The sequence below is a fragment of the Dipodomys merriami genome, unplaced genomic scaffold, assembly GCF_024711535.1.
Source record: "Dipodomys merriami isolate MVZ:Mamm:240054 unplaced genomic scaffold, mDipMer1.0.p SCAF_547, whole genome shotgun sequence".
NCBI lineage: Eukaryota > Metazoa > Chordata > Mammalia > Rodentia > Heteromyidae > Dipodomys > Dipodomys merriami.
The window spans coordinates 390,783-418,392 of record NW_027206121.1 but is presented as its reverse complement, the minus strand read 5'-3'; the positions used below and the strand labels follow the sequence as shown (position 1 = coordinate 418,392).

The window sequence follows — 27,610 nt, the reverse complement described above, 5'->3', positions numbered from 1 at the left end:
TGCCAGACCCCACCATCTACCATGTGGCCAATAGGGCACCAGCCACACCTGACCTCCTTACTTAATATTATTGAATTAGTAAATCAATTTATAAAATGTTACATCCTCTATATCATTTTGTAAACATTCAAAAATTTTCTTTTTGTAAAAGCCATATTTCTTGAGCTCCACCTCTGAAACAATAATTCTCACATTCACCAATAATTAAACATTCTTCTTTTGAATAGATTATGTCTTCCTTCTTCCTCATTCCTTCCCTTCCTCTTTCCTTCTCTCACTTCCCTACTCCTTCCTTCCTTCCTCTCAGGGTCTAGAAGTGATGCTGTAGCTCAAGTGGCAGATGGTTTTATTTTTTTGTTAACTTCAATTTTTGTGAGAGATTGATCAATATCTTTGTGTGCTTGATTATTTCCCCTAATATCATATCTACTTTGGCCCTCTATGAGATAACATGGGTGTTTTATTATAGATAACTGGTGTTTTATTAGAGCTCACTCAGCAGAACAACTAAATGGGCTAAGAGTGAATCAATCACAAGTTTTTCATCACCAGTGATTAATTAAAGAAAAGTGCAAGCACTGAAGACACTTTGGGGTTCTCCTCCAAGACAAAATGCAGAGAGTCTAGTCTTTATTAATCCATCATATTTTTAAAATATATATTTTATCGTAAAGATACAGTATAGATTGGTTATACCATTATATGCGTTAGGTCATTAATACATTTTCTATTGAGCATTGTTACCCCTCCAAGAAAGACTTTAATACTGTTATGACTTTTTCTAGAAAACCTTTCCATTTTTTCTACATATGATTTTTCTCCTCTTTGTGTGTGAGGGTGTGTGTGTGTCTGTGTGTTTTATGTGTTCTGTGATGAACCCTGAGCTGTGTCTTGTAGTTGGGGGACTGCACATCTGCTATATCATAAGGTCTCTATCCTGTATTGGTTCTGTATTGCAATTTCAATTTTCTTACAGATCAAAGACTTTCCCCATTTGGTACAATCCTAAGTTATTTCATTTGTGTGAATCAACTTATGCGTGTTAAGCTAAGACCTCCAGGTCTTTCCACATTGATCGCACTCATAAGGTTTCTCTCCTTGTGTTCTCTGATGGATGTTAAGGTTGGCCATCCAGGTGAAAGAATTTCCATGTCTGCTACATACATAACATTTCTCTCTGGTGGGTTTTTTTTCTGATGGACAGAAAGGTGTATGTTCTGGTTGAAAGACTTTCCACATAGGTTACATTCATAAAATTTCTCTCCTGTGTGTGCTCTCTGGTGGATAGAAAGTTGTAGCTTCTCGCTGAAAATCTTTCCGCAAATATGACATTCAGAAGGTTTCTTTCCTGTGTGTATTATCTGATGGACATTGACACTTGACTTCCAAGAGAAGGACTTTCCACACATGTTACATTCATAAGGTCTCTCTAATGTGTGTGTTTTCTGGTTCACAGTAAGGTTTCTTTTATGGATGAAAGACTTTCTACACAAGTTACTTTCATAAGGTTTCTCTCTAGTATGTGTTCTCTGGTGGACATTAAGATTTGATTTCTTGATGAAAGATTTTCCACACATCTTACATTCATAAGGTTTCTCTCCTGTGTGTGTTCTCTGGTGCAAAGTAAGATATGCCTTGCAGGAGAAAGACTTTCCACAAATGTTACATTCAAAAGGTTTCTCTTTTGTGTGTGTTCTCTGGTGGCGATAAAGCTTTGATTTCTCGGTGAAAGACTTTCGACACACGTTACATTCCTAAGGTTTCTCTAGTATGTGTTCTCTGGTGGCAAGTAAGGTTTGATTTCTTGGTGAAAGACTTTCCACAGTTGTTACATTCATAAGGTTTCTCTCCTGTGTGCGAACTCTGGTGGAGAGTAAGATATGCCTTCCAGGAGAAAGGCTTTCCACAAATGTTACAATCAAAAGGTTTTTCTTTTGTGTGTGTTCTCTGGTGGCGAGTAAGGTGTGTCTTCCAGGTGAAAGACTTTCCACACATGTGACATTCATAAGGTTTCTCTCCTGTGTGTGTTCTCTGGTGTCTAGTAACATATTCCTTCCAGGAGAAAGACTTTCCACAAATGTTACATTCAAAAGTTTTCTCTTTTCTTTGTGTTCTCTGGTGAACAGTAAGCTTTGATTTATGGATGAAAGACTTTCCACAAAAGTTACATTCATAAGATTTCTCTCTAGTATGTGTTCTCTGATGGAGAGTAAGCTTTGATTTCTGGGTGAAAGATTTTCCACACTTGTTACATTCATAAGGTTTCTGTCCTGTGTGTGTTCTCTGGTGTCTAGTAAGATATGACTTTCTTGTGAAAGATTTTCCACAAATGTTACATTCATAAGGTTTCTCTTTTGTGTGTGTTCTCTGGTGGACAGTAAGCTTTGATTTCTGGGTGAAAGTCTTTTGACACATGTTACATTCATAAGGTTTCTCTCCTGTGTGTGTTCTCTGAGGGACAATAGGGCGTGTCTTCTCAGTGAAAGACTTTTCACACTGTTTACATTTGTCAACTACAGAAGACACATGAGGACTATATGCAGCACACATCTTACCGGGTTCGCTGAAAATACGCAAGCTCTGACAGCCAGTGACCTTTTCTATCCTTATCCATAAGGAGTTCGCATTATTCTTAATCAGTTCCGACTTCTGTATGGAGCTCAAATGAAAACTTCTTGTAAGTCTCACTTTTCCCTCCCCTTGGTTACTATTCAGGATTGCTACTTCAGAGAGATATTTATTGTACCTTTCCTGGCAGGTGCTAATCACATCCTCCATTTCTGGGACATCTAAAATGAATAATAGAAAAATAGACAAAAACATAAATGAGATCCATAAATTCCTTAATGTAAAGATATTTCCTCACATTCTGTTACAATATTTTCAAATTTCAAAGCATTGCTTTGTACAGACTATATATATTTCTCTGCAATGTAGTAATTAAGAAAGTAGTACTGACATTTTACAATGGAAAATAATGTTTTTCTGTATTTCAGATTTTTATATTTTTCTCAAGGAAATATTTACTCAAATTATTCATCTCCGTACTCTTAATGCTTCCATTCTGAATCTCCCTCTATGCCCAGCACCACTGATAAGAAATTGTCCTGATCCTATTTTCCTCCTACCTGCAAAATACTAGTTTAAAATAAAATGAGATTTCCTTACTACATTTCTTATTGTCTTCTTCACTTTATGAATAACTTCTCTACAGATAAAGAGAATTGCTAACATTTCCTACACTGGAACATCAAATTCAGTTTATCTCCACAAGAATTCTGGATTGACAATTCCTTGAGAAAAAGGATCACCTAATTCTCTTCCATACATGACTCAGGGCACTAGGAATACTATTGCTCTGTACAGCTCAAGATAAACAGACCCATTAGGCTCTGGACCCAACCTCACTATTCAAGATGCTTTAACTCACATGTGAAATTCTCTTCTGAGCCTTCTCTCATCCATGGTTCTGCACCTTGCTCCAGCTTCACAATCAATATAGGTTTAGGAACACAGTGCCCTGTGAGTAAGAAATAGTGGAGAACTATTGCTCTTGCTGGGTCACCATTAATGTAATGTTGCAAAAATCCTGTTCACTGGGTTGCTCCTAAATCTGGTTTCTCAATTGTTTTATTTTTGGGGGGTGGGATTGGTTGTGGGGCCTGAATTCTGAGCCTGGGAGCTGTTTCACACCTCCTAAGGTCAAGGTTAGCACTCTATCACTTGAGCCACAACGCCAATTCTGTCTTTTTTTTCCTTCTTTTTTGGTGCTGAGGAATCGAACACAGGGCCACAAGCATGCAATCACGGGGTGAACCACTGAGCCACCTTCCCAGCCCATGGTTTCTCAATTCTTAACAGCTCCATGGTGTACTTTCCCCCAGCTTTGGGTTTATTTTGCCAATGTGTGGCTTGGACTCAGCTCTTTTGCTCAAATCTAGCATTCTACTAGTTTGTGTCTTGGCTACATTTCTAGTTTTTGAATGGTTAATTGGAGATAAGAGTCTCATGTTCATTTTTCTACAGTTGCTGGCTTCAAACCAAAATCTTCAGATTTCAGCCTACAGAGTATCTAGGATTCCAAGCTTGAAGCAATGCAACTTATGTCAGGTTTGGCTTACAAATACACACTTTCACACTTTCAACTACTGACTTCCAGATAATACTGACAGTAGTAATGTATATTCTATCTAGAGTGTACATCCACCTATAATAATCACCCCATGTCTGGGAAGTCAGTTTCCTGTTAGTGGATCATAGTTAAGAACTTTTGTCCAACTACTAATTTGCCTTCTTAAAGAATGAGAATAAAATTAGCTCTTGAGTTACACATAATGAAGTTGAAGTTTACCTTAGAAAGAAATGACACTTCCCATGGACTGGAATCTTTTTTTTTTAAAGCAAAATGTAATGGTCCAAAGGCTTACATTTCTAACCCTACATTTAGGAGGTAAGATCAGAAGAGGCAGGCTTGAAACCAACCTGGGCATGGAAATTCAGAATATACCCCAAAACAAAATCCAAAATGGAGTTGTGGCTCAAGCAGTAGTGTGAAAGGCAAACAACATCAAGCTCCCAGACCTGAATTTGGCTGGCTTTTATACTAGCAGTTTTTTTTTTTTTTTTACAACGGAATGGACTGGAATCTTATACCTAAATAACATAGTCAAATGTCTACAAAAATAAAAGCACTTGACCTTCCAAATAAAAGTGACCTTTGCTCACCCAAGGACAAGAAGTTGCTATAAGTCTCCAGGATTACATCTCTATGAAGGGTCCTCTGACCAGGATCCAGATCCTGCCACTCCTTCCAGGTGAAGTACACAGCCACATCATCAAATGACATCAGCTTATGTAATGGCACATTTCCATCAGGAAATTAGACCTGGGTCATGAGAATTCCAATCTGGAATTTCATTATGCTGCAGGTATGCTTTTGTCTTACATAAAAGGTTTGCAGCTGGCTATGTTATCTTTTCACTGGGAAAATTAAATAGCAAATTAGAAATATTTGACAATACATAAGCCTGACCATTAAAATACACAAATGTGCAGGGCACTGGTGGCTTATGCCTGTAATCCTAGCTATTGAGGAGGATGAGGTCTGAGGATCAAGGTTCATGGCCAGCCCAGGCAGGAAAGTCCATGAGACTCTTATCTCCCATAAACCACCAGAAAACTAAAAGTAGCACTGTGACTCAAGTGATAGAGCACTCACTTTGACCTGAAGAGCTGAGGGACAATAACCAGGCCTACATTTCAAGCCCCAAGACCAATAAAAAGTTACAGATTCCCTAATGCATGCAAACACATTTATGCTGCTAGCAATAGAGACAAGATAAAACCTCTAAGGAGACAATAATCTGGCATAATGACATTAAGTCTAAGGTGGTGTCTAAAAAATTATATTATTATTTTTGATAAAATTTTAGTTCATAGCAGCATAACAATGAATTAAACAAATATTTTCTCAGCATTTACATTTACTGCTTCACCATAAATCCTATTTAGACCTTCTATTAGCAAGTACTCTCATAAGCAAGCAGAACACATTCAGGATATCACATGGTATACAGAACATAGAACATTACTAGATCAAAGAAAAGCAGTGTCCACATGAATATTAAAAAACAGTAATAGTTCTCGAGAAATTAGCTAATGATTTATTGGGCCCTTATAAGATTTGATTTAGTTCCCACATAAAAATATCCTAGGTTAACCATGTTTGGTTTAAATACTAAATATTGAAATGTTGTCATAGATACCCTGATATATCCTTCCTATGTAAAAAAGAACTGCTACCATGAAATTTTGTAAACTTTCTCCACATTCTACAATACAAAATATAGGTGGGAGGGGAATAAAATGTTCCTTGAGAAGATTTTCATTTTAATAGGCCTTCATGGAAGTTGGAGGCAAATTGATAGAGACTCAAGGAACACTCAAGATGACAAAAATGATAAATATGACCAAATGCTCAAATGTGTTAAATATTCCTGAGTCATTTCTCCAGTAGATCCCTAAAGACATATTTCTACTTTTGTTAGTTAATAGTGAAATTCCTCAGAGATCAAAATCAATTCCTGAGCAAACACCTGTGAGATTTTGCAACAAATGATATTTCTAATAGAGAAAACCTCATCACTGTATTATTTTTTTTTTTAATCAAAACTACCTATCTTATACTGGCAGTGAATGAAAATATTTAAAAGTAGTGGTATGGAAAAACAAAACTGAGTACCACGACAAATGAAGTTTGACCAAAGATAACAGAATCAGGTGAAATCAAATTTTCTTGTAGTTTATAAGTTGGAGGAAGGATGTACTTTTCTGTATGGAACTCTGAAGTTGAGCTGAAAGGGGAAAAGGTTTAAGAGGTTGGAATTCCAGCCTGACAGCACTGAGAGATCTGAGAGCTAGCTGCAGAAGGCTTAAAAGGGAATTCTGGAGAGGGTTAAGAGACTGGACTGCAGGCCTTTTCCTTACTGTTGGAAAGATAGCATCTGAAACTGAGCTGCTGTTCACCTTGAAGGCTAGGTAAGGTGAACTTCATGTCTGCATTTTCTCTGGGCGCCAGGCTTCTTTCTCAGGAGAATAAGGAAACATGTTTGCCTAACAACCTGTTGTGGCTCAGATTGTAAAATTAATATAGATACTTCGATTTTGCATGTTATCAATGGGAATCTTCCCTGTGTAAACTCAAGGAACTATGCTTGCTTACTGGCAACCAGAGACCAAGTGCCAGAGAGGCTTCAGAACCCTGGTTTCCCCTAAGTCTATCTGTTTATGTTTTTGTGTTTCTCTAATTTTCTGTGTTTTTGGAATCCTGTAGAACTCTCTAGGCAACAATTGTCCTATACAGTGGGTATGAAAAATGTCAATCTTAAGAGCCATGTCAGCAACATAAAGCTGATCACTAAGAAAAACTAGTTCCCAGATAGATCATTGAAGAAAAGAAAAAACTGAGAGATATATGGAGGAAAGAGAGAATGAGAAAAGTAAGAAAAAATGATTCAAATATAGATACAAAGAGAGAGAAAGAGAAAAATAACCAACACAAGTGAGTAGAAAACCAAAAGTAGAGAGAGATTATTGAGGAAAGAAATCTTGTGAGGATACTTTAGAAAACAAACAAGATTTTGAAAAAAGACCATAAAGTTTAGCAACAAATATAGCCTCAGCTTCAAGTAAGACCAAGACCATGAAGTAGTCCAAGAAGTATATATGGAGAGTAATTTAAGTACATATAGGTTAATCATTCCTTAAGAACACACGAAGGTGCTTATGACCACACTATTTCAGCAATTCCAGGAAAATTACATTGAAATAGTTTAATGTTACTCATGAGAATGAGATCTGGTTGCAATCTACCCTTCACCTTCCATGAGATGGAACCTGCTCTGTGTCACTACATCACATAACAGGTATGACTACATGTTATGACAAGATGAAACCTAGACATTCTGAAGCCAATCTGAATTCAACTTAGAAAGAATATAACCATTTAATCTGCTAAACCTACAAGTAATCTTTATCTCCTAATCTACATGCCAAATTTTTCTGATTTATGAATACATTCCTGAGGCTGAATCTGTGTGGTTGGTATTGTTTGTTATTCTTGGAAATCTTTAGGTTCATATAGTGGAATGTAAAACAAATGAGAAAAAAAAAAACTCACCAGAGATCCATTCATTCTGTCTTGCTGCTGACAATGAACAGAAGACTCTAGAAGCACGGCTGGGATATAAGGCAAATGACATATTCAGAAATGAATCTGTGAGATTTGGGGTCCAGAATTTTCTCTTGCAAACATGATACATGGACTGCCATACCATAAAGCTGTCTTAGAAGAATCTTTAATGTCCCAGGCAGAGCATTAAAGTGTCCAAGAAACACAAATGCAGTCCATTTCCTGACAGATAGATATTATTAAACCAACTAATTTCTATGTTTATGTACACATTCAATTTGAAAATATGAATGTTCCCACAAATATTATTGAATACTTGAAAGCAAACACATATCACATTTCCACTAAAAGTATTTATTACTGAATATACTTCGGTATGTAGGAACTGCTTTTTTTAATACAAAGGTATCCTAGGAATCCATTGGAATCAGTGTTCTACCTCATTCATTTACATATTTTAACACCAGGGAAAGCATATATGATGTAGCACAGTAGATTTCACCCAATTTAGAGAAAAAATGTCTACAGAATATATTCCTTGTGTTATAATATTTCAACAATGGTTGTCAAATGGCACATTTCACTGTACCCATTGCACACCTATGCAATGTCTTGCAGTTTCCATTTAACATGCTTTGGCCAAAGGGACATGAGTAAAGATGAGGTAAACCCAGGTTTGAGAAGTCCCTAATGTTCATTTCCCTTAACAGTCTTGGAAAGAACCTTGACCATCCTAAAGATACAATATAAAATACTCCATATAGGAGTGATTTCACCTGAAGATAAGCAACACCTACAAAGCATACAACCTTGAGTCTGACATATTACCTCACGTTTTCTTCTGTGATTTTTCTTTTAAGGCCAAATTTCCCTGACCAATATTTTCTGTACGACCAAGCAAAACCAACCAATAAGAGCTAGCCTTAGCAAATCCTTAGATGGGACAGTTAACATGAGTTTGCATGATTACATACTACAAATCATAGTGGTAACAGGCTGAATAAATTAGCAAGAAGAGGATTAGGGATTACTACATTAATAGATACTTTGTCATAACAATTACCCCTCCTTCCCAAACCACAGCCTCAGGTACCCTCTCATAAGTTGCCTCTGGCTTATTCCTCAGTCCAGCGCATCACAATTCCTGGAAATTAGTTTAAAGCTTGCAACAACACAAAGTGATTGACAGTGGTATAGGAAAGAGTACCACGTGAATCTGGTGCTAAGGGAAGTAGCAACAATTTTTGTAGTAGGCAAGGGAAGCTAGCAACATCTTCCCCTTCCTGTGCTTTTCTGCTTCTTCCCTTTAGGGCCTCTCAGAATTGACATGGTCTGTCCATTTAGGATGGAGATTCCTATTCATAGGGTGCTCTGCTTCAAACATTGCTAGGCTTCATTCCTAAAAATACAGGACCAGCTCTCACTACTCCAATACCCCATGTACAACTGTCTCTAGAAACAGGGTTATGTACAAATACTTGTGAGCTCAACCCAGGAGATTAAAAACTCAAGCCAAACAGATTAAATTATCTCTTGGAGAAACAACACAGAAGCCCCAAATACAACTGCAATGTAAGAGGACTCAAGGCAGGCACACACCTCACAATTTCACTAGAATTCTTCCTGTACTCCTCTTATACCTGAGCAAAGCAAATAAAGCCATATGGGTTAATAGAAGAATCCCTTGGTCTTGGAGTACAAATGCACAGCTCTTGGGCTCTCCTCATCTGCACAATGACCTAGCTTGCTCTCAGACATTTGGAAACCAGGTTCTTGCATCTGAAGGCCCAGAGGCTAATGGCAGCAAAAACTCCTGAACTTCAAGCAAATTATCAACCCCAGACTTGAGAAAAGCTTGGAAAGGGAACTAGGCGCTTTGGCTCAAGTATAAAGCTCTCCCTCTGAGCTGAGGAGCTCAGGAATGCTGCTTGCAGGCCCAGAGTTCCCGCCACACCAAACAAACAGAAACAGAAAAACAAACAGAAACCAGTGGAGGGTAGACTCCCGCGGCAATCACACAGTTCCTACCTGACATCAGTTCCAAAGCCTGAGATTCCTTCAAGTTACAGCTCCCAAGCTCCACTGCACAGAGCTGGGCGCCAGCTTCCTGGCTCCCACCTGTGGAAGGCCAAACTGTACTTCAGGGCACTTCCAGCAACAAGGCAAAGGAAAAGAATCAGGAAGACACACACTTAAATCGCCCGTGGTGGGCGGGGAGACACATGCGCAAAAGCATCTTCTGCCCCACCTCCACCCTCCAAAAAACAAAAACAACCCAGGACTTTGAAAGAAAATATCCTCCTTGCTGACTACAATTCCCACAATGCTCGGTGCCACCATGCTAAATACCTGGGAACAAGTGTGCTCTTGTGCATTGGGACTTTTCTCTGCCTGCTGTGGGAGTTAAGCTCAGTTTCTTCTTGAAAACCACTGTTTCCTCTTGAAATACATAAGACCACCCAGAAAATGGATATATATGGGGAGAATTGGATACATTGACTTTTTGATTCTTAGTTCTAATAATGAAATTGAGGTTATGATACTGCGTTGCTTATACCTTTCTGTTTATTCAATGCCTGCCTTCTGCTGAATGTAAATTATATCTCTGTTTTGTCTTAAATTTTTTTAATATATCCCCTCCTACTTTACAAAGATATTGCCGGCGCCGGTGGCTCAAGCATGTAATCCTAGCTACTCAGGAGGCTGAGATCTGAGGATCGAGGTTCAAAGCAAGCCCGCGCAGGAGAGACTGTGAAACTCCTGTCTCCAATAAACCACTAGAAAACCGGAAGTGGTGCTGTAGCTCAAGTGGTAGAGTGCTAGCCTTGAGCTGAAGAGCTGAGGGACAAGTGCCCAGAGCCAGATTTCAAGCCCCACAACCGCCAAAAAAAAAAAAAAAAAGTTATTCACAGCCATAAACTTGTACCTGTGTCATTTCCCATTGCTGTAATGAAAACACTGCCATAAAATAGTGAGATTGTTAGGTAAGTATGCAGCATAATACTTCTGGTGATTTGGATTTCACAAAATGTAACAATTAATTTTCCAGAAACTCCCCAGTTCTATCCATTAAATCAAATGAATTTTTGTTTTTTTTTCTGAATTTTGCATTTCTTTGAAGGATTTTATGTTTTGTCTTGTTGTTGTTCCTATGGCTTGAACTCAGAACTTGGGCACTGTCTGTGAGCATTTGCTGTGCTCTATTTGCATTTCCCTTAAGAATTTGTTCAAGGAAGTAGTGAAAAGTTTCCTCACAGGGATTCTTATGAACATGGCACATCACCTCCATTTCCCTTCAAAGAAATAGTGGTTTAGGGTGTCAGGAATGAATGCAGGAGGGATAGAAGAGTGAAGTTTAGGCTAGGCTATGTTGATGTGAAGCTTAATCACTTGCAAACCAGTCTGCTATTGTCTTTTCATTTTGCATGTGAAAATCTCTTTAGACTTCTAACCTCTTCTCTGATCCTAACAGTTCCTCTCAGTAGCTTTAGGCTACATATCTAAGGGACCTCAGACTTGTCTTCTCAGACCTTATCCATTAAAATGTGCAATAAATCTTTTGTCTCCTGCCACAATGCCATCAGAGCACAAGCAAGGCTCTGAGAGCCAATGGGATGATAATGAAGGGGACAGAGAGATGACTGATGGCACAGTTCTGCTATATTTCTCCAATGCTTGCGTAATAATGGTCTAGACCCACTGTGCCCAAAAGTGCAAACAGCACACATCTTTCCTCATTCTATTTCAATACATCATTTCCACCCAAGCCTCCAGAGAGTTAAAGCCCCAGGCCAAAAAGCTAGAACACACACTTCCTCAAACCAAGAAAGGGCAAGGACTTGCAGTCCAGAGGGTGGGAGTCAATGGCCCTGAAGCCTTTGCTCACATTTTGTCTGCTCCTGGCAGGCACCCCAGGGTCTACAACAGTCTCCCTGTCTCTTATCAAAGAACCTACCCTTGTCTCTTACATGTTTATTGTGATTTTTTGTAATCCCTTCCATAAAAAATAATTGGGAAAGACTGGATTGGAAACTTTCACTTTTGATTTTAGTTCTCCAGTGTATGGGTTCAACATGTCTCTATTGTGGACTGGAACTATTCCTCATGAAAATGGGAATCAAAGAGCATATTTGAATGTATAGGCTTCAACTTAAAAGCACCTCTAACAATATAAAGAAAAAATAATTTCATTCTTTAAAACTAAATTCCTGCGAAGTGGCACTGTGGCTCAAAAGGTAGAGCGCTCGCCTTGAGCTGAAGAGCTGAGAGACAAGTGCTCAGGCACAGAGTTCAAGCCCCACAACCAAAAAAAAAAAAAAAATCCTCCCTAAAACTAAATTCCTGAGAGACAAAGAAATAAAACTGGGGTGCTTCCAAGAGTACCTGTGAAATGTAGTTTTCTTTTTTTTCTTTTTTTTTCCTGTTAGTCATGGGGCCTGAAATCTGGGCCTAGGTACTGTTCCTCGGCTCTTCAGCTCAAGGCTAGTGCTCTACCACTTAAGCCACAGTGTCACTTCTGGCTTATTCTGCTTATGTGGTGCTGAAGAATCGAACCCAGGGCCTCATGCATGCAAGGCAAGCACTCTACCACTGAACCATCTTCCCATCCCTGAAATATAGTTTTCATTGTTCAAGCCTACATTTGTGATGAATTCCTTTATTCTTTTATCCTTTTGTTTTGTTTGGTTTTTGGTCATGCCACTTGAACTGTGAGCCTAGGAACCATCCCTTAGCCCTTCAGCTCAAGTCAAGTGCTCTACATTGTGAGCTAAAGCACCAATTCTGGATTTCTGTTTTTTATTTGAGATAAGTGTCTCACAGACATTGCTGCCCTGGCTGACTTTGGACTGCAATCCTCAGGTTTCAGTCTTTTGAAGAGCTAGGATTAAAGACATGATGTACCAGCACCCAGCTTGCATTTCTTTTCTTTTATGTCCCAGCCCTGGGGCTTGATCTCAGTGACTGGACACTGTCCCTAAAATTTTGCTCAAAACTAGCACCCTAAGTATGTGGTACTAAGGACTTGAACTAAGGCTTCATGCATGTTCGGTAAGCACTCTACCACTGTTGCAAGACAGCCACAACACCAACAGTGCCCTGAAAGGGCTATGGGATGATAATGGAACAGACTGAGAGAAGACCAATGATGAATTTCTCTTTATTCCAGCAATAACCTTCGCTATAGACACTTTCTAGAGCTGTCCAGTGCTTCCATCACATTGTTCTAGGACTCACTGTGCCAACAAATGCAGACCATATGCATCTTTCCAAATTCTATTTCAACCTTTGCCCACCAAATACCTAGAGGTAAGCCTTCAGGCCCAGAAGCTACAAGGAACACTCCCTCCTACAAAAACGGCAAGTACTTATAGCACTGAAGGTTGGAGTCTGTGGTCATGGAGCTTTTGCTCACACCTTGCCAGCTCCTGGCACCTCAGGGTCTGCACCACTTCTGCCCTTTTCATTTTGTAAATTGAGCAAGTGTCTATCAGCCTGAACCTGGAAAATCAGCAGATCATACATCTCAGGGAGAATGGATGAAAAAAGAAATACCAAAACAATAAACAGGAAAATGCCTAAGAAATAGCAAAAAGAGTGCTATTTCCCCAGCTGAATTCCTGCAGGTAATGGAGAAGTGATACAGCTAAGCCTGCATGGTGGAGTGACCAATACCAGATATCTGACCCTGAAGCTGCATAATGCCTAAGCTTAAATTATTGAGGGCAAGGTTCCTCAAATATGTTACTGGATATTGGTACAAGTCATATTTCCATCATATTTAAGAGGGATAACACAGATGTACTGACAATTAGCATGACACATCATTTTTAACTGGGTCTTTAGCAAGTCTATGTGATTATCAACATATATCATTGCTGTTTCCAAATCATAAAACATATCACAATCATTTTATCTACTCCCACCTGCATATCAAGGGTACCAAATACATTTCAAACTAAAGCATTAACATGTTATGCTGTATATATGGTTTGTACAAAGATCACAAGAGAAGCAGTAGCGCTAGCAATAAGAGTCTGGGTAGCAATAATGAGGGCAACCAATATTCCCCAAAATCTGCAGCAATGGCTAAGAGTCCTCTGAACCTCAATAGCAAACCGAGACCCAAACTTATTATACCATGGTTCTATCAACTGAACATGCAATGTAAGTTAAGGGGATTGCATGGTAAGCTAGGATTACTCATGCAGTTAGTGAGAACACAATTGTTCCTGCAAGAGGCATGAAACACCACCCCACCCTTGAAAACCATAGCCAGCCCAACAACTAGCATATATGGATACATAACACAAGCTTGCACAGTAAATGATACAAAACCATGAAACAGGACAGGTCTCTGAAACAGAGGTATGGGATGGTGAGAGGCATTAGTTCAAATAGGCCTCATGGCAGCAGCCAGGCTCAAGATGTCAGGGTGAGCTTGTCCACACAAACTGACAAACATCGGAGCCAGCAAGCTACCACTGATCTCATCACTTCTGAGACCTGCCATACATACTGGGAGACTCCTACCACCAGAACCATGGACAAGATGTGAAATCCACAGGCCCTCCAGGATGATGGATCATCACAACCATGGGAATCGCTGGGCATAGTAGAACCCAAGAAGGATGCACCACATCTCTTGCCAAAGAAATTTTGCAAGTGTTATGTATAAGCTCCATCTTTTTCCATTGTTTCACCTTTTCTTCCAAAGGAAGTCAGACCCATAATCTATCCCTGAATACCTTACATATTTTTACCTTTTACCTCAGGATCTGCAATAGTCAATAACTGTGATCAATGAAGTAGAGGATATAATATTTGTATAATAATGAGACTTACATCTGTGAGCAATGAACAATTCAAAAATAATGTATGAAGTAAATTATATTTATACTAGTACAATGAACATAATACATAGAAATGAATGTTTGAAAAATGTAACCAAGAACAATGAGACCTATGGGACACAGCTAGTTTAGGAAGCACCCATTTTTACCTGATCCTTATGTCCTGACCTCTCAGGAAGTTACTTTTTACTTTTACAGAAAGAAAGAATACTTTTTCCTTCATATTTTATAGGTGCTCCAATGTTGCCATCTATACATCCAAATGTACCTCATAATCTCCCTTTTCATGAGGAATAGCTCAGGTCCACTAAAAGTAGAAAACTAAAGCTAGTTCCTTATATATCACACTGCACCAGAATCAACTCCAAATGGATCAAAGACCTTGAACTCAAAGCAGACATTTTGAAAACATTACAGGATAGAATAGGAGAAACCCTAGGTCTCCTTGGCTCAGGCCGAAATTTTCTGAATAGAAACCCGGAAACACAACAAATCAAAGAAAGGTTGGACAAATGGGATTGCATAAGGTTGCACAGCTTCTGCAGGGCAAATGACATAGCTAGCAAGATCAATAGAAAGCCCATGGATTGGGAGAAGATCTTTACTAGCCATACAACGGACAAGGGTCTCATATCTAAAATATACTTGGAACTCAAAAAATTAATCCCCCCAACAACAAATCCTCAAAGAAACAACTGCCCAATAAATAAGTGGGTGAAAGACTTAAAGAGAAACTTCTCTGAAGAAGAAAGAAGAATGGCCAATAGACACATGAAGAAATGTTCAACATCCCTAGCCATGAAAGAAATGCAAATCAAAACAACATTGAGATATCACCTCACTCCAGTTAGAAAGGCAAAAATCAAGAACTCTAACAACAACAGATGCTGGAGGGGATGTGGACAGAAAGGAACCTTACTTCATTGTTGGTGGGAATGCAAACTTGTTCAACCACTTTGGAAAGCAGTATGCAGGTTCCTCAAAAGACTTCACATAGAACTCCCCTATGACCCAGCAATCCCACTTTTGGGCATTTACCCAAATGTATACAAACAAGACCACACTAAAGCTACCAGCACAACTATGTTTATTGCAGCATTTATTACCATAGCTAAGATATGGAACCAACCCAGATGCCCCTCAGTAGATGAATGGATCAAGAAAATGTGGTATAAGTACACAATGGAATTCTATGTCTCCATCAGAAAGAATGACATTGCCCCATTTGTTAGGAAATGGAAAAACTTGGAAAAAATTATATTAAGTGAAGTAAGCCAGGCCCAAAGAAACATAGGTCCCATGGTTTCCCTTATTTGCTATATATAGTATATGTATGAGTCAAGCGGAAAAGGTCAGATAATAGGATGTCAGGAAAATGAACCCTTAGATATGTATTTTAATGTTTTCTTCTTTCATGCATGTGTTTCTAACGCATTTATAAGATTATCTCTTTGTTGCTTTGTATGTCCCTCCCCCACATTATAACCCCTGCTTTCTCTATATTTGATGTCAGTATAACTTGTGGAGGAGATGGGGAAAAACCAGTTGTTTAAGGATACAGGTGGACCTGTTGCAACAATGAGAAGTACAAGTTTTCATGTCCAAATGAGCTTTACAACTTTGGTATGGGGGTGGGGGGGTAGGAGAAGGATTGGGATTGGGGGGGAGGGGGGAGGCCTGGAAGGGATGAGAGGGGTAAACAAAGGAGGAGGCTGCAATGCTTGGTAAGAAATGTTCGCATTATCCTGCCCATGTAATTGTAACACCTCTGTACCGAATGTTCACAAATAAAATAAAATTAAATTAAATTAAAAAACAATCACAACAAACCATTAGGAGACAAGCTTAGGATGTCTGATATGAGGGAGGGAGGCAAAAGATTTATTTCACAGTGTAATAGATACAGTCTGGGAAGACAAGTCTGAGGACCCGTAGATATGTCGCCTAGACTTGCTAATAGGAACTTCTAGGGTCAGAGAAGAGGTAGAAAATCAAAACAAAATAGGATATGCAAAACAGAAAAGTAAAAACAGACTGGTTTGGAGCAAGTAATCAAGCTTCACATAAACATAGACCTGCCCTGAACTCTACCTCCTCCCACATTCATCCTGATCTACCTAGACAACCATTTTTTTTGAAGAGTCTTGGAGGAGGAGTACCATTTTCTAAGAAACCCCTGGGAGGAAACTTTTCACTACTCCCCTAAAGCAATTAATGAAAGAAAGGCAATTACAGCACAGCAAATGCTCACAGACTGTGCTCAAGCTCTGAGTTCAAGCCACAGGACCAACAACAAAACAAGGGGAAAACTTTATAAGGAAAGGCAAATTTCAGACACAAATAACCAAAAACTCCTTAAAATTTCATAGATGGAATTTGGGAGTTTCTGGGAAACTAATGAGTAGAATTTGAGAAATCAATTTAATTCAAAGATTATAAAGTATATCTGTCTTTAAATTCTGTTATTTTATTCCAGTATATATATTAGAGCAGAGGAAGATGATGCCAGAATCAATCAGTTTACTGTCTGCAAGTACTTTTTTTTTTTTCTTGGTCGATCTTGTGGCTGGAACCCCGCCGGAGCACTGTCCCTGCATTTTTCAGCTCAAAGTGAGCTCTCTACCACTTGAGCCACAAGGCCACTTTCATTGTTTTGGTAGTTAGTTGAAGATAAGGCTTATGAACTTTCCTGCCCAGGCTGGCTTTGAACTGGGATCCTCATATCTCAGCTTCCTGAGTACCTAGGATTACAGGCATGAGCCATTGGCACCCAGCTGCAAATACCTTTGCAAACTGAGAGGGTAGATATTCAAAACCTTAAGGGAAAAAAAGACATAATTTGCATTCTGCAGAACGTACTTTTTTAACAAAAACAAAAATAAAAACTATGTAGATTCATAACCTCAATTATATTAAAAGAACTAAGAATTAAAAAGCCAAATTATGCAGTGGTCCAAATACATTTGTGTTTTTCATTGGTCTCACAATATTTCACTTGCTGCTAGAAGTGCTGTGAAGTACAGCTTTGCACTCCATAGTCAGAGCCAAGAGGTAGAAGCCCAGCTTTTCTTTTTCAGGGGAACTTGGGAGCTGTAACTGGAAGCGAGCTGAGGCTCCTAGCCAGAGTCTGCCCTTTCCATCTTTCCCCATTGTGGGGTGGATGATATTTTATGGGCTCATAGGTTTGTGCTGCCATTAGGACTTGTTCCTTCAAATGCCAGAAACTGGCTCACAAAGCACTGAGTTTCAAGAAAGGAGAGTCAAGGGTTTTGCGTTTATACTCCTAACCCTAGAGATTCTGGTACTCAACCATGTGACTTTATAATCTTGCTTTTTGTGAATTGAAGCCAATGAATGGTAAACATTCCTTGAAAATGTCTTATATAAACATATTGATACTCTTTTCATCCTCTGCACTTCCTATGGCTTTTGAAACTTCAAAATGCTGCTGGCACAGATATACTACAATTGATGTGTCTGTTCTGACAAATTACAGTTTCTCCACTAATATACTTAGGCTATTTTACATCACTTAAAATGAGAGAGCCTAGCTGGGCAGGTGGTTCAGTGGTAGAGTGCTTGCCTTGCATGAATGAAGCCCTGGGTTTGATTCCTCAGAACCACATAAGCAGAAAAAGCCAGCAGTGTACTGTGGCTCCAGTAGTAGAGTGCTAGCTTTGAGCTGAAGGTCAGAGGAACAGTTCCCAGGCTCAGAGTTCAGGCCCCACACCGACAAAAAAAATGAGAGAGTTTTCCTATACATGTACACCAAAAACAATTGTTAAAATATAATTTGAATACAATACAATGCCCTTGATATGTGTCTGCCTGTCCTGATTCTTGAACTCAAGGTCTGGAAACTGACCTTGAAATTATTTGGTGCAATGATAATGTTCTACCACTTAAGCCACATTTGCACTTCCCACTACTTTGGTAGTGTATTGGAGATAAGTCTCTCAGACTTTTATATCCCCTTGGCTTCAATCTGTGATCCTTGTAGGGTTTCTTCATGTCCATCCCAGGGGACCACAAGCAGGCACAGGAGAAAGATTATTATAAGCTTTATTAGAGGGACCATATTTCCCAGGAGAGGGAGCACAAGCATTTGTCCCTCTTCTGGTTGCAACAGGATCTGGGGGGCAGGAAGTGAGTTCAGTACATGCTCAGGTGAGTCTGAGATGACAGAGGGAGTGGCGAGCTGTGTGGAGGGAACTCTAGGTCTGGGAGAAGCTCAGGTCTGGGTGGAGCTGAGGATTAAAGGTGGGGATAATACTAACTTTCCTCAGATCACAGTCTTCTGAATACCTAAGATTACAGCTATTAGACATGATAGCCCAGTTACAATGCTTTTTTTAAAATTCAGATTATATTCTAATGAAATAATATGAAATAGAAAACTTGAAAGTTTTAAGGCACAATGTTCAGTCACTAATGTGTATGAGGACATTCCAAATCCCAAAACACACAGAAAATACCCCCACCTTGAAATCTGTAACACTCCTGATCTTAAGTATAGTGAATGTGAACACTTAGTCTATAATAAATTCTTTTAAGTTTTTCAAAGTAAGAAAACATTCTTGTGACAGAAAAACCCAGTAGTAATGTGCAAGTATTGCTTTTAAAGGATTCATAGTGTCTTTCTGAGCAAAAACAATCCCAATGATGTATACAGAATAGATTTTCACTTTTTGTATATGTCACTGTAGAGGTCATGTATTTTATATTAACAATTACCATTCTATGTAATTGTAAAAACTATACCAGTACTCTGGATAATAGAATATCCTGTGTAATCAACCAATAAGTACAAGCAAAAGCACCTAGGGATATAATTTGTTGGTTTTAATTTTGATAGATCTACATTTTGGGGTGTATTTTCTGTTAATATTGTTTAGTAACACAGAAGACTTCAATCTACTAGTGCCTTGGCTGGGGATGGTTGCCTGGGATTTTGTCACTCCTCTGACCAGCATTTTATGTTGCATCTTTATTAGGCCCTGTATCTCCAGCAGAATGGACATGATTCTTAATATGACTACTTAGGAAAGTGAGGGACTTCTCAATCTGTGTTTATATCATCATTACTGATGTACTATTGATAGTTTGTTTGTTTGTTTGTTTGATCAAGGAGCTTGAACTCCGGGCCTGAGCCCAGTAGCTCAGCACTTTAGTTCAAGGCTAGCGCTCTACCACTAGAGCTACCACACCACGTCTGGTTTTCTGGTGGTTGTATTGGAGATAAGAGTTTCACGGATTTTCCTGCCCATGCTGACTTTGAACTGTGATCCTCAAATCTCAGCCTTCTGAGTAGCTATGATTACAGGCGTGAGCTATGGGCACCTGGCTTCATCTTTGATAGTTTTACATACCTGACAGAAATGAATCAAGGTTCACATTCTTCTCACATCTTTCCTAGGTTTTTTTAGACTTTGGGAGTATTTTTGTTGTTTTTATTTAAAACTATGTCCATACTAGCATGTGTAAAATAGTTATTTTAATGGAATTTTGATTTGAATTTTTCTCATGACTACTGATATTAAACTACTTTTATATTTTAATCAACTGCATGTGTAGTCCTTTTTAGAAAAGTCTCTTCAATCTTTTTCCCATTTTAAAATTAGATTTTGTTGTGTGTGGATTACTTGAAGGATTTTCTTTATATTTTATAATTCATATTGGTTAGCAATCTATTTAGAGGTATGCAAATAGTTCTCTCATACCATGCTATTTTTTCTTTGTTCGTAGTGTTTTTCAATATACAAGGTTTTCATTTGTTTTATTTGTTTATTTATTTATTTATTTATTATTCATTGTAGGTCTTGGGGCTTGAACTCTGAGCCTGAACACTGTCCCTCAGCTCTTAAGTTCAAGACTAGCATTCTGCCACTTTTGCCACAGCACCACTTTCGGTTTTCTGGTGATTTACTGGAAGTAAGAGTTTCACAGCTATACCTGCCGAGGCTGACTTTGAGACCCAATCTTCAGATCTCACCCTCTTCAGTACCTACCTAAGATTACAGGTGTGATCCACCAGAGACTCACATTGTTTGTTTGTTTCTTTGTTTTTTCCAGCAGGTTCTTTTGGAGTTGTATTTATGGGGTTACAGTCAAATCTTTCTTTCTTTTTTGTTTTTTTTTTTTAGCTCACCCGTGGGTCCTGAACTGTGGGCCTGGGCGCTGTTGCTCAGCTCTTCAGTTCAAGGAAAGTACATTACAAATTGAAAAAAGGAACACTTCCAACTTTTTGCTTATGTGGTGCTGAGGAATCGAACCCAGGGCCTCATGCATGCAAAGCAAGTACTCTACTACTGAGCAATCTTGTCAGACCTGTTACTGTCAAATCTGATGCCATGAAGCTTTCCTCCCCTCCTCTCTCCTTCTTCTCATTTCCTTTTCCCTCTTTCCCTTCCTCTCCATTACTCTCTTGTCCTCTCTTCTTCCTTCTTATTCCTCTCCCTTCTCCACTCATCTTCTTTTCCCTTTATATCTGAGATGAAGCCTTGCTAGTATGACTGCAGTTAGGTGTCTAACTTAGAAACACATGTAATACACATACCTCATGGTTTTTTTGAGCTACTATTGGAGCTTGAACTCCAGGTCTCACAGTCAGTCAACTTCCTCACTCACTGTTGGCACTATCACTGGAGCCATACCTCTAACCTGTTCATTAGCTGCTTAGTTTGAGTTGTCTATTCAGGCTGGCATGCAGACCTCAGTTTCCTCCTTAGTAGCTAGGCTAAAGTGACAGTCTTGAGCCAGAAGTACTTGCCTTGGTTTTTCTTACCTCAACATTTAACATTAACAGTTAATTGGATACTACAATGAAAGGATTATTGTTACTGGTTTATGTAGAATTAATATTCAACCTACACTGACATAGTTTATCTTTCAAATTAAGTGTTGTATTGTGTTTCTAACAATTGTAACCGTTCTAACTGTGGTAGATTTTCTTCACTAAGCAAATCGTTTATGCTGGAGGTAGTGTTTTATAATTAAGGTAATTTGATGTTATTATGGAAGTCATATATACAGAGATTATAATGACATGAGTCAGGTAATAAATGCCTTTCCTTTCATACAGTGTCTTCCATGTTTTCACTCTCTCCCAATCCCTCCCTCCTATCTCTACTCTTGAGTTGTATACTTCACTTTCATCACCCTCTTTCCCTCACATTCTATGGCTCTGCCACACAGAGCCAGAAGATATACATGTGAAAACACCATATATAATTGAAAGCAATTGTTTTTATTTCACAAGTGAAGAAAGTGGCTCCCTTTAATATTGAATAAATCACAATGAAAGCATGCATTTTTACAGATGTATTCTAGTTTCCATCTGTTTGTTTTACTGTTCGATTATTAGAAACATATTGTTGGATTTTATTGTGTTTACAACACAGATTTATTTGTCGTACTGATTTCTAGACAATTTGTCTTCATATCTATTCTCAGTGTGTCTGTCTTGGTAAATATGATAGCATAGTGCTTTATAAACAGCATTTAGTAAAGATAACACCATCCATATGTGTGTTTCTACTGACCGTTTGTCTAGTTATTCAGTCATCAAGAGGAGTATTAGTTTTCCAATCATATTGATAGATTAAACAAATTATCATGCTTTGGCCTTTTAATCATGTCGTTGTAGACTTTACTTTTCAGCATAGGGCACCAGCCAAACCTAACCTCCTTAGTTAATATTACTGAATTATTAAATCAATTTGTAAAATGTTACATCCTCTTCATCGTATTGTAAACAGTTCAAGAATTTGCTTTTTGTAAAAGACATTTTTCTTGAGCCCCACCTCTGAAAGAACAATTCTCACATTGACCAAAAATTAAACATTCTTCTTTTGAATAGTTTATTTCTTCCTTCTTACTCATTCCTTCCCTTCCTCTTTCCCTTTCTCACTTCCCTGCTTCCTTCTTTCCTTCCTCTGAGGCCTAGAAGTGATGCTGTAGGTCAATTGGCAGATAGTATTTTTTTATTATTTCAATTTTTGGGAGAGATTAATCAATATCATTGTGTGCTTGATTATTTCCCCTAATGTTATATTACATTGGCCCTCTTTGAGATAACACAGGTGTGACCCATCGTTCACACTGCTGTTATAGCTCACTCAGCAGAACAAATAAATGGGCTAAGAGTGAATCAATCACAAGGTGTTCATCACCAGTGATTAATTAAAGAAAAGAGCAAGCACTGAAGACATTTTGAGAAAATATCTCCCCCAAGGCAAAATCTTGAGACTCTTGTCTTTATTAATCCACCATATTTTTTAGAATATATATTTTATTGTAAACATACTGTACAAATTGGTTATGCAATTGTATGAATTAGGTCATGAATACATTTCCTATCGAGCATTGTTACCCCTCCAAGAAAGACTTTACTACCATGTATGTACTGCAATAAGGACTAATATCATCCATTAGATCTTCCATTCAAAAACTGAACTGGAATAAGTCATTTGTACTGTAATGCATGGATCACACATACAGAGGGGGACTTAAGAGAGCAATAGAAAAAAAGTTGTTCTCATGTTCTTGCCTCCAATCATAACAGTCTTCACTCAACTATTGTTCCCCTAACCATGTTGCAGATGATCTGAATCCAGTCCCAAAGGGACAGACCTCATATTTCTAAGAAGAGTTTATCAAATTACCCTGACACACCATTCCTTAGTATAAAAGACGGAAGTTAATAACTTCAATCTCTGAATCACTTGTCCAGACTGGTTGTTTCCACATGCTTTGGATAATATTGAATGACACCATCCCCACTCAACACGATGAGAGGATGAGAAATGTTGGCTCAAAGAGAGCTGAAGAGTTAAGAATGGTTTCCCATCACACCTAGCTTACCTGTGCCATGAAGGATTTCTCTGTATAATTTACAGAGGTTTTTGGACAAAGATATTCCTAGGTTGGGCTTCTTTCTTGAGTAAATGTTCTAATACTTGCTGAAGTTTGGCTTCTGGTTAAAAGACTTCCATTCATGTTCATATTTACAGAGATTCTGTCATGTGTCCAGGTCTCTGATACATGTACAGATGTGACTTCTGGCAAAATGTTTTCTATACTCATAATTTCTGTCCTGTCTCTGCTCTCACATATGCTGAGGACTCAGTTCTGATTGAAAGTCATTTCACATATGTTCTATGCACTACTTTCTTTTCTCCTATGTGAGTCAGTTCTCTGATGAACATGAGGTATTCCTTTCTAATCAAAGGATTTCCACATTTGTAATATTTTTACGATTACTGTGCTGTATGTGTTCTATGAACTTGGATCCATGAATACTTGGTAAAGGACTTTCCACAATTGTTACATTTGTATTTTCTCGCCTGTGTCTGTTCTCTGATTCAAACTGAGTTAGGACTTTTCCTTAAAAGCCTTTCCATTTATTTTTCCTACATAGGATTTTCTCCTCTGTGTGTGAGGGTGTGTGTGTGTGTCTGTGTGTTTTGTGTGTTGTGGGATGTACCCTGAGCTGTGTCTTGTCATTGGAGGATTCCACATCTGCTATATCATAAGGTCTCTATCCTGTATTTGTTCTGTATTGCATTTTCAATTTTCTTACAGGTCAAAGACTTTCCCATTTGGTACAATCCTAAGTTATTTCATTTGTGTGAATCAACTTATGTGTGTTAAGCTGTGACCTCCAGGTCTTTCCACACTGGTTGCATTCATAAAGTTTCTCTTCTTGTGTTCTGTGATGGATGTTAAGTTGTGCCTTCCAGGTGAAAGAATTTCCATGCCTGCTACATACATAATATTTCTCTCTGGTGGGACTTTTCTGATGGACAGAAAGGTGTATGTTCTGGGTGAAACACTTTCAACACACGTTACATTCATAAAATTTCTCTCCTGTGTGTGCTATCTGGTTGACAGTAATGTGTAACTCTTGGCTGAAATACCTTCCACACATATGACATTCATAAGGTTTCTTTCCTGCGTGTGTATTCTGATGGACAGTAAGTTATGACTTCTTCGTGAAAGATTTTCCATACATGTTACATTCATAAGGTTTCTCCCCTGTGTGTGTTTCTCCGGTGGACACTAAAGTGTATCTTCTGGGTAAAAGACTTTCCACACACATTACATTCATAAGGTTTCTTTCCTGTGTGTGTTCTCTGGTGGACAGTAAGGTTTGACTTATGGGTGAAAGACTTTCCACACACATTACATTCATAAGGTTTCATTCCTGTGTGTGTTCTCTGGTGGACAGTAAGGTTTGTCTTCTGGGTGAAAGACTTACCACACATGTTACATTCATAAGGTTTCTCTTTGGTGTGTGTTCTCTGGTGCACAGTAAGCTCTGACTTCCGGGTGAAAGTCTTTTCACACATGTTACATTCATATGGTTTCTCACCTGTATGTCTTCTCTGGTGGACAGTAAGCCGTGACTTCTTGGTGAAAGACTTTGCACACATGTTACATTCATAAGGTTTCTTTCCTGTGTGTGTTCTCTGATGGACAGTCAGTGTTGACTTCCGGGTGAAAGATTTTCCACACATGTTACATTCATAAGGTTTAGTTCCTGTGTGGGCTCTCTGGTGGACAGTAAGGTTTGACTTCTTGGTGAAAGACTTTCCACACATGTTACATTCATAAGGTTTCTTTCCTGTGTGTGTTCTCTGGTGGTCAGTGAGATATGCCTTGCAGGTGAAAGACTTTCTACAAATGTTACATTCAAAAGGTTTCTCTTTTGTGTGTGTTCTCTGGTGGATAGTAAGGTATGCCTTCTTGGCGAAAGACTTTCCACACACGTTACATTCATAAGGTTTCGTTCCTGTGTGTGTTCTCTGAGGAACAATAGGGTGTGTCTTCTCAGTGAAAGACTTTTTACATTGTTTATATTCTTTAACTACAGAAGACACACGAGGAGTATATACAGCACACATCTTACCAGGCTCACTGAAAACACCCATATTGTGACACCCAGTGACCTTTTCTGTCCTCATGCCTAAGGAGTTCCCATTATGCTTAATCAGTTCTGACTTCTGTTTTGAGTTCAAATTAAAACTTCTTATATGTCTCACTTTTTCCTCCCCTGGGTTACTATTCATGACTGCTATGTCAGAGAGATATTTATTGTGACTTTCCTGACAGGTGCTAATCACATCCTCCATTTCTTGGATACCTAAAATGCATAACAAAAAAATAGACAAAAACATAAATGAGATCCATAAATTCCTTACTGTAAAGGTATTTTATCACATTTTAACTGTTATAAGATTTTCAAATATGAAAGCATTGTTTTATGCTTTATAAACTTTTCACTGCAATGTACTAACTATGAATATAGCACTGACATTTTATAATGGAATATAATGTTTTTCTGTATTTCAGATTTTTCTATTTTTTTCTAGGAAATATTTATTGAAATTATTCATCAACGTACTCTTAATGCTTCCATTCTGAATCTCACTCTATGCCCAGCTCAACTCATAAGATATTGTCCTTATCAGAGAACAGCAGCACTATCATTCTCCTATTTACCTCCTACATGCATAATACTAGTTTAAAAGAAAATGAGATCTCCTTTTGTACATTTCCTATTGTCTTTTTCTCTTAAAGAATGACATCTCTACAGAAAAAGAGAATTGCTAACATTAACTACACTGGCACACAAAATCCAGTTTGTCTTCCAGAGAATTCTGGATTGACAATTCCTTGAGACAAAGGATCACCTAGTTCTCTGCCATACATGATTCAGGGGCACTAGGAATACTATCGCTCTGTACAGCTCAAGATAAACAGACCAACTGGGTTCTGGACCCATCATCACCATTCAAGATGCTTAACTCACCTGTAAAATTCTTGTCTGAGGCTTCTCTTATCCATGGATCTGCACCTTGCTCTAGCTTGACAATCAATTCAGGTTTAGGAACACAGTGTCCTGTGATTAAGAAATAGTGGAGAACTATTGCTCTTGCTGGGTCATCATTAATGTAAGGTGGAAGTCATCCTGTTCACAAGGTTGCTCCTAAATCTGGTTTCTCAATTGTTTTTTGTGGGGTAGGAGTCCAGTTGTGGGGTCTGAACTCTGGGCCTGGGCGCTGTCCAGCTGATCTTCTGCTCAAGGCTAGCACTGTATATATCACATGAGCCACAACCCCAATTCTGGCTTTTTTTTTTTTTTTTTTGCTTATGTGGTGAGGAATCAAACAAAGGGCCTCATGCATGGAAGGCAATTCCTCTACCACTGAGCCACCTTCCCAGTCCATGGTTTCTTAATTCTTAACAGCTCCATGGTGGAGTAGCATCCAGCTTTGTGTTTATTTTGCCAACTGTGTGGCTTGAATTCAGCTCTTTTGCTAAAATCTAGCATTCTACTAGTTTGAGTCTTGGCTACATTTCTAGTTTTTGAATGGTTAATTGGAGATAAGAGTCTCATGGTCATTTTTCTACAGCTGCTGGTTTCAAACTGAAACCTTCAGGTGTCAGCCTCTGGAGTATATAGGATTTGTAGCTTGAAGCACTAAACTGTATCTGGTTTGGCTTACAAATACACATTTTCACCCACTGATTTACAGAGCATACTGTCAGTAATAATGTATGTTCTATTCTAGACTGTAGATCCACCTATAATAATTACCCAAGTCTGGCAAGTCAGTCTCCTATTAGTGGATCACAGCTTAGAACTTTTGTCCAACTACTGATTTGCCTTCTTAAACAACGAGAATAAAATTAGCTCTTGTATTACATATAATGAAGTCGAAGTTTCCCTTAGAAAAAAATGACACTTCCCATGGCTTGGAAGCCTTTTTTTTTTAAGTGTAATGGTCCAAAGGCTTACACCTGTAATCCTATAGTTAGGAGGTGAGATCAGAAGAGGCAGGCTTGAAACCAACCTGGGCATGTAAACACAGAATATACCCCAAAACAAAAGCCAAAATAGAATTGTGGCTCAAGCACTAGTGTGAAAGACCAACAACATCAAGCTCTCAGACTCAAATTTGACTTGCGTTTATACTAGCAGTTTTTTACCTGGGAATGGACTGGAATCTTCTCCCTAAACAACATAAATAGTCTAATGTCTACTAAAATAAATGCACTTGATATT

The 27,610-nt window shown here is 38.5% G+C and overlaps 1 protein-coding gene across 1 annotated transcript in view; it reads right to left on the bottom strand.

Moving 5' to 3' along the window:
- LOC138811666 (zinc finger protein 182-like) overlaps positions 1–27,610 on the bottom strand; it is an 89,899-nt gene that overhangs the window by 26,436 nt on the left and 35,853 nt on the right. The window contains exons 9-11 of the mRNA XM_069999368.1: positions 24,800–25,094; positions 3,431–3,520; positions 2,556–2,789 (exon numbers count right to left, since the gene is read on the bottom strand). Coding sequence (XP_069855469.1) covers positions 2,556–2,789; positions 3,431–3,520; positions 24,800–25,094 — 619 coding nt within the window. The remainder of the gene's footprint in view (positions 1–2,555; positions 2,790–3,430; positions 3,521–24,799; positions 25,095–27,610) is intronic.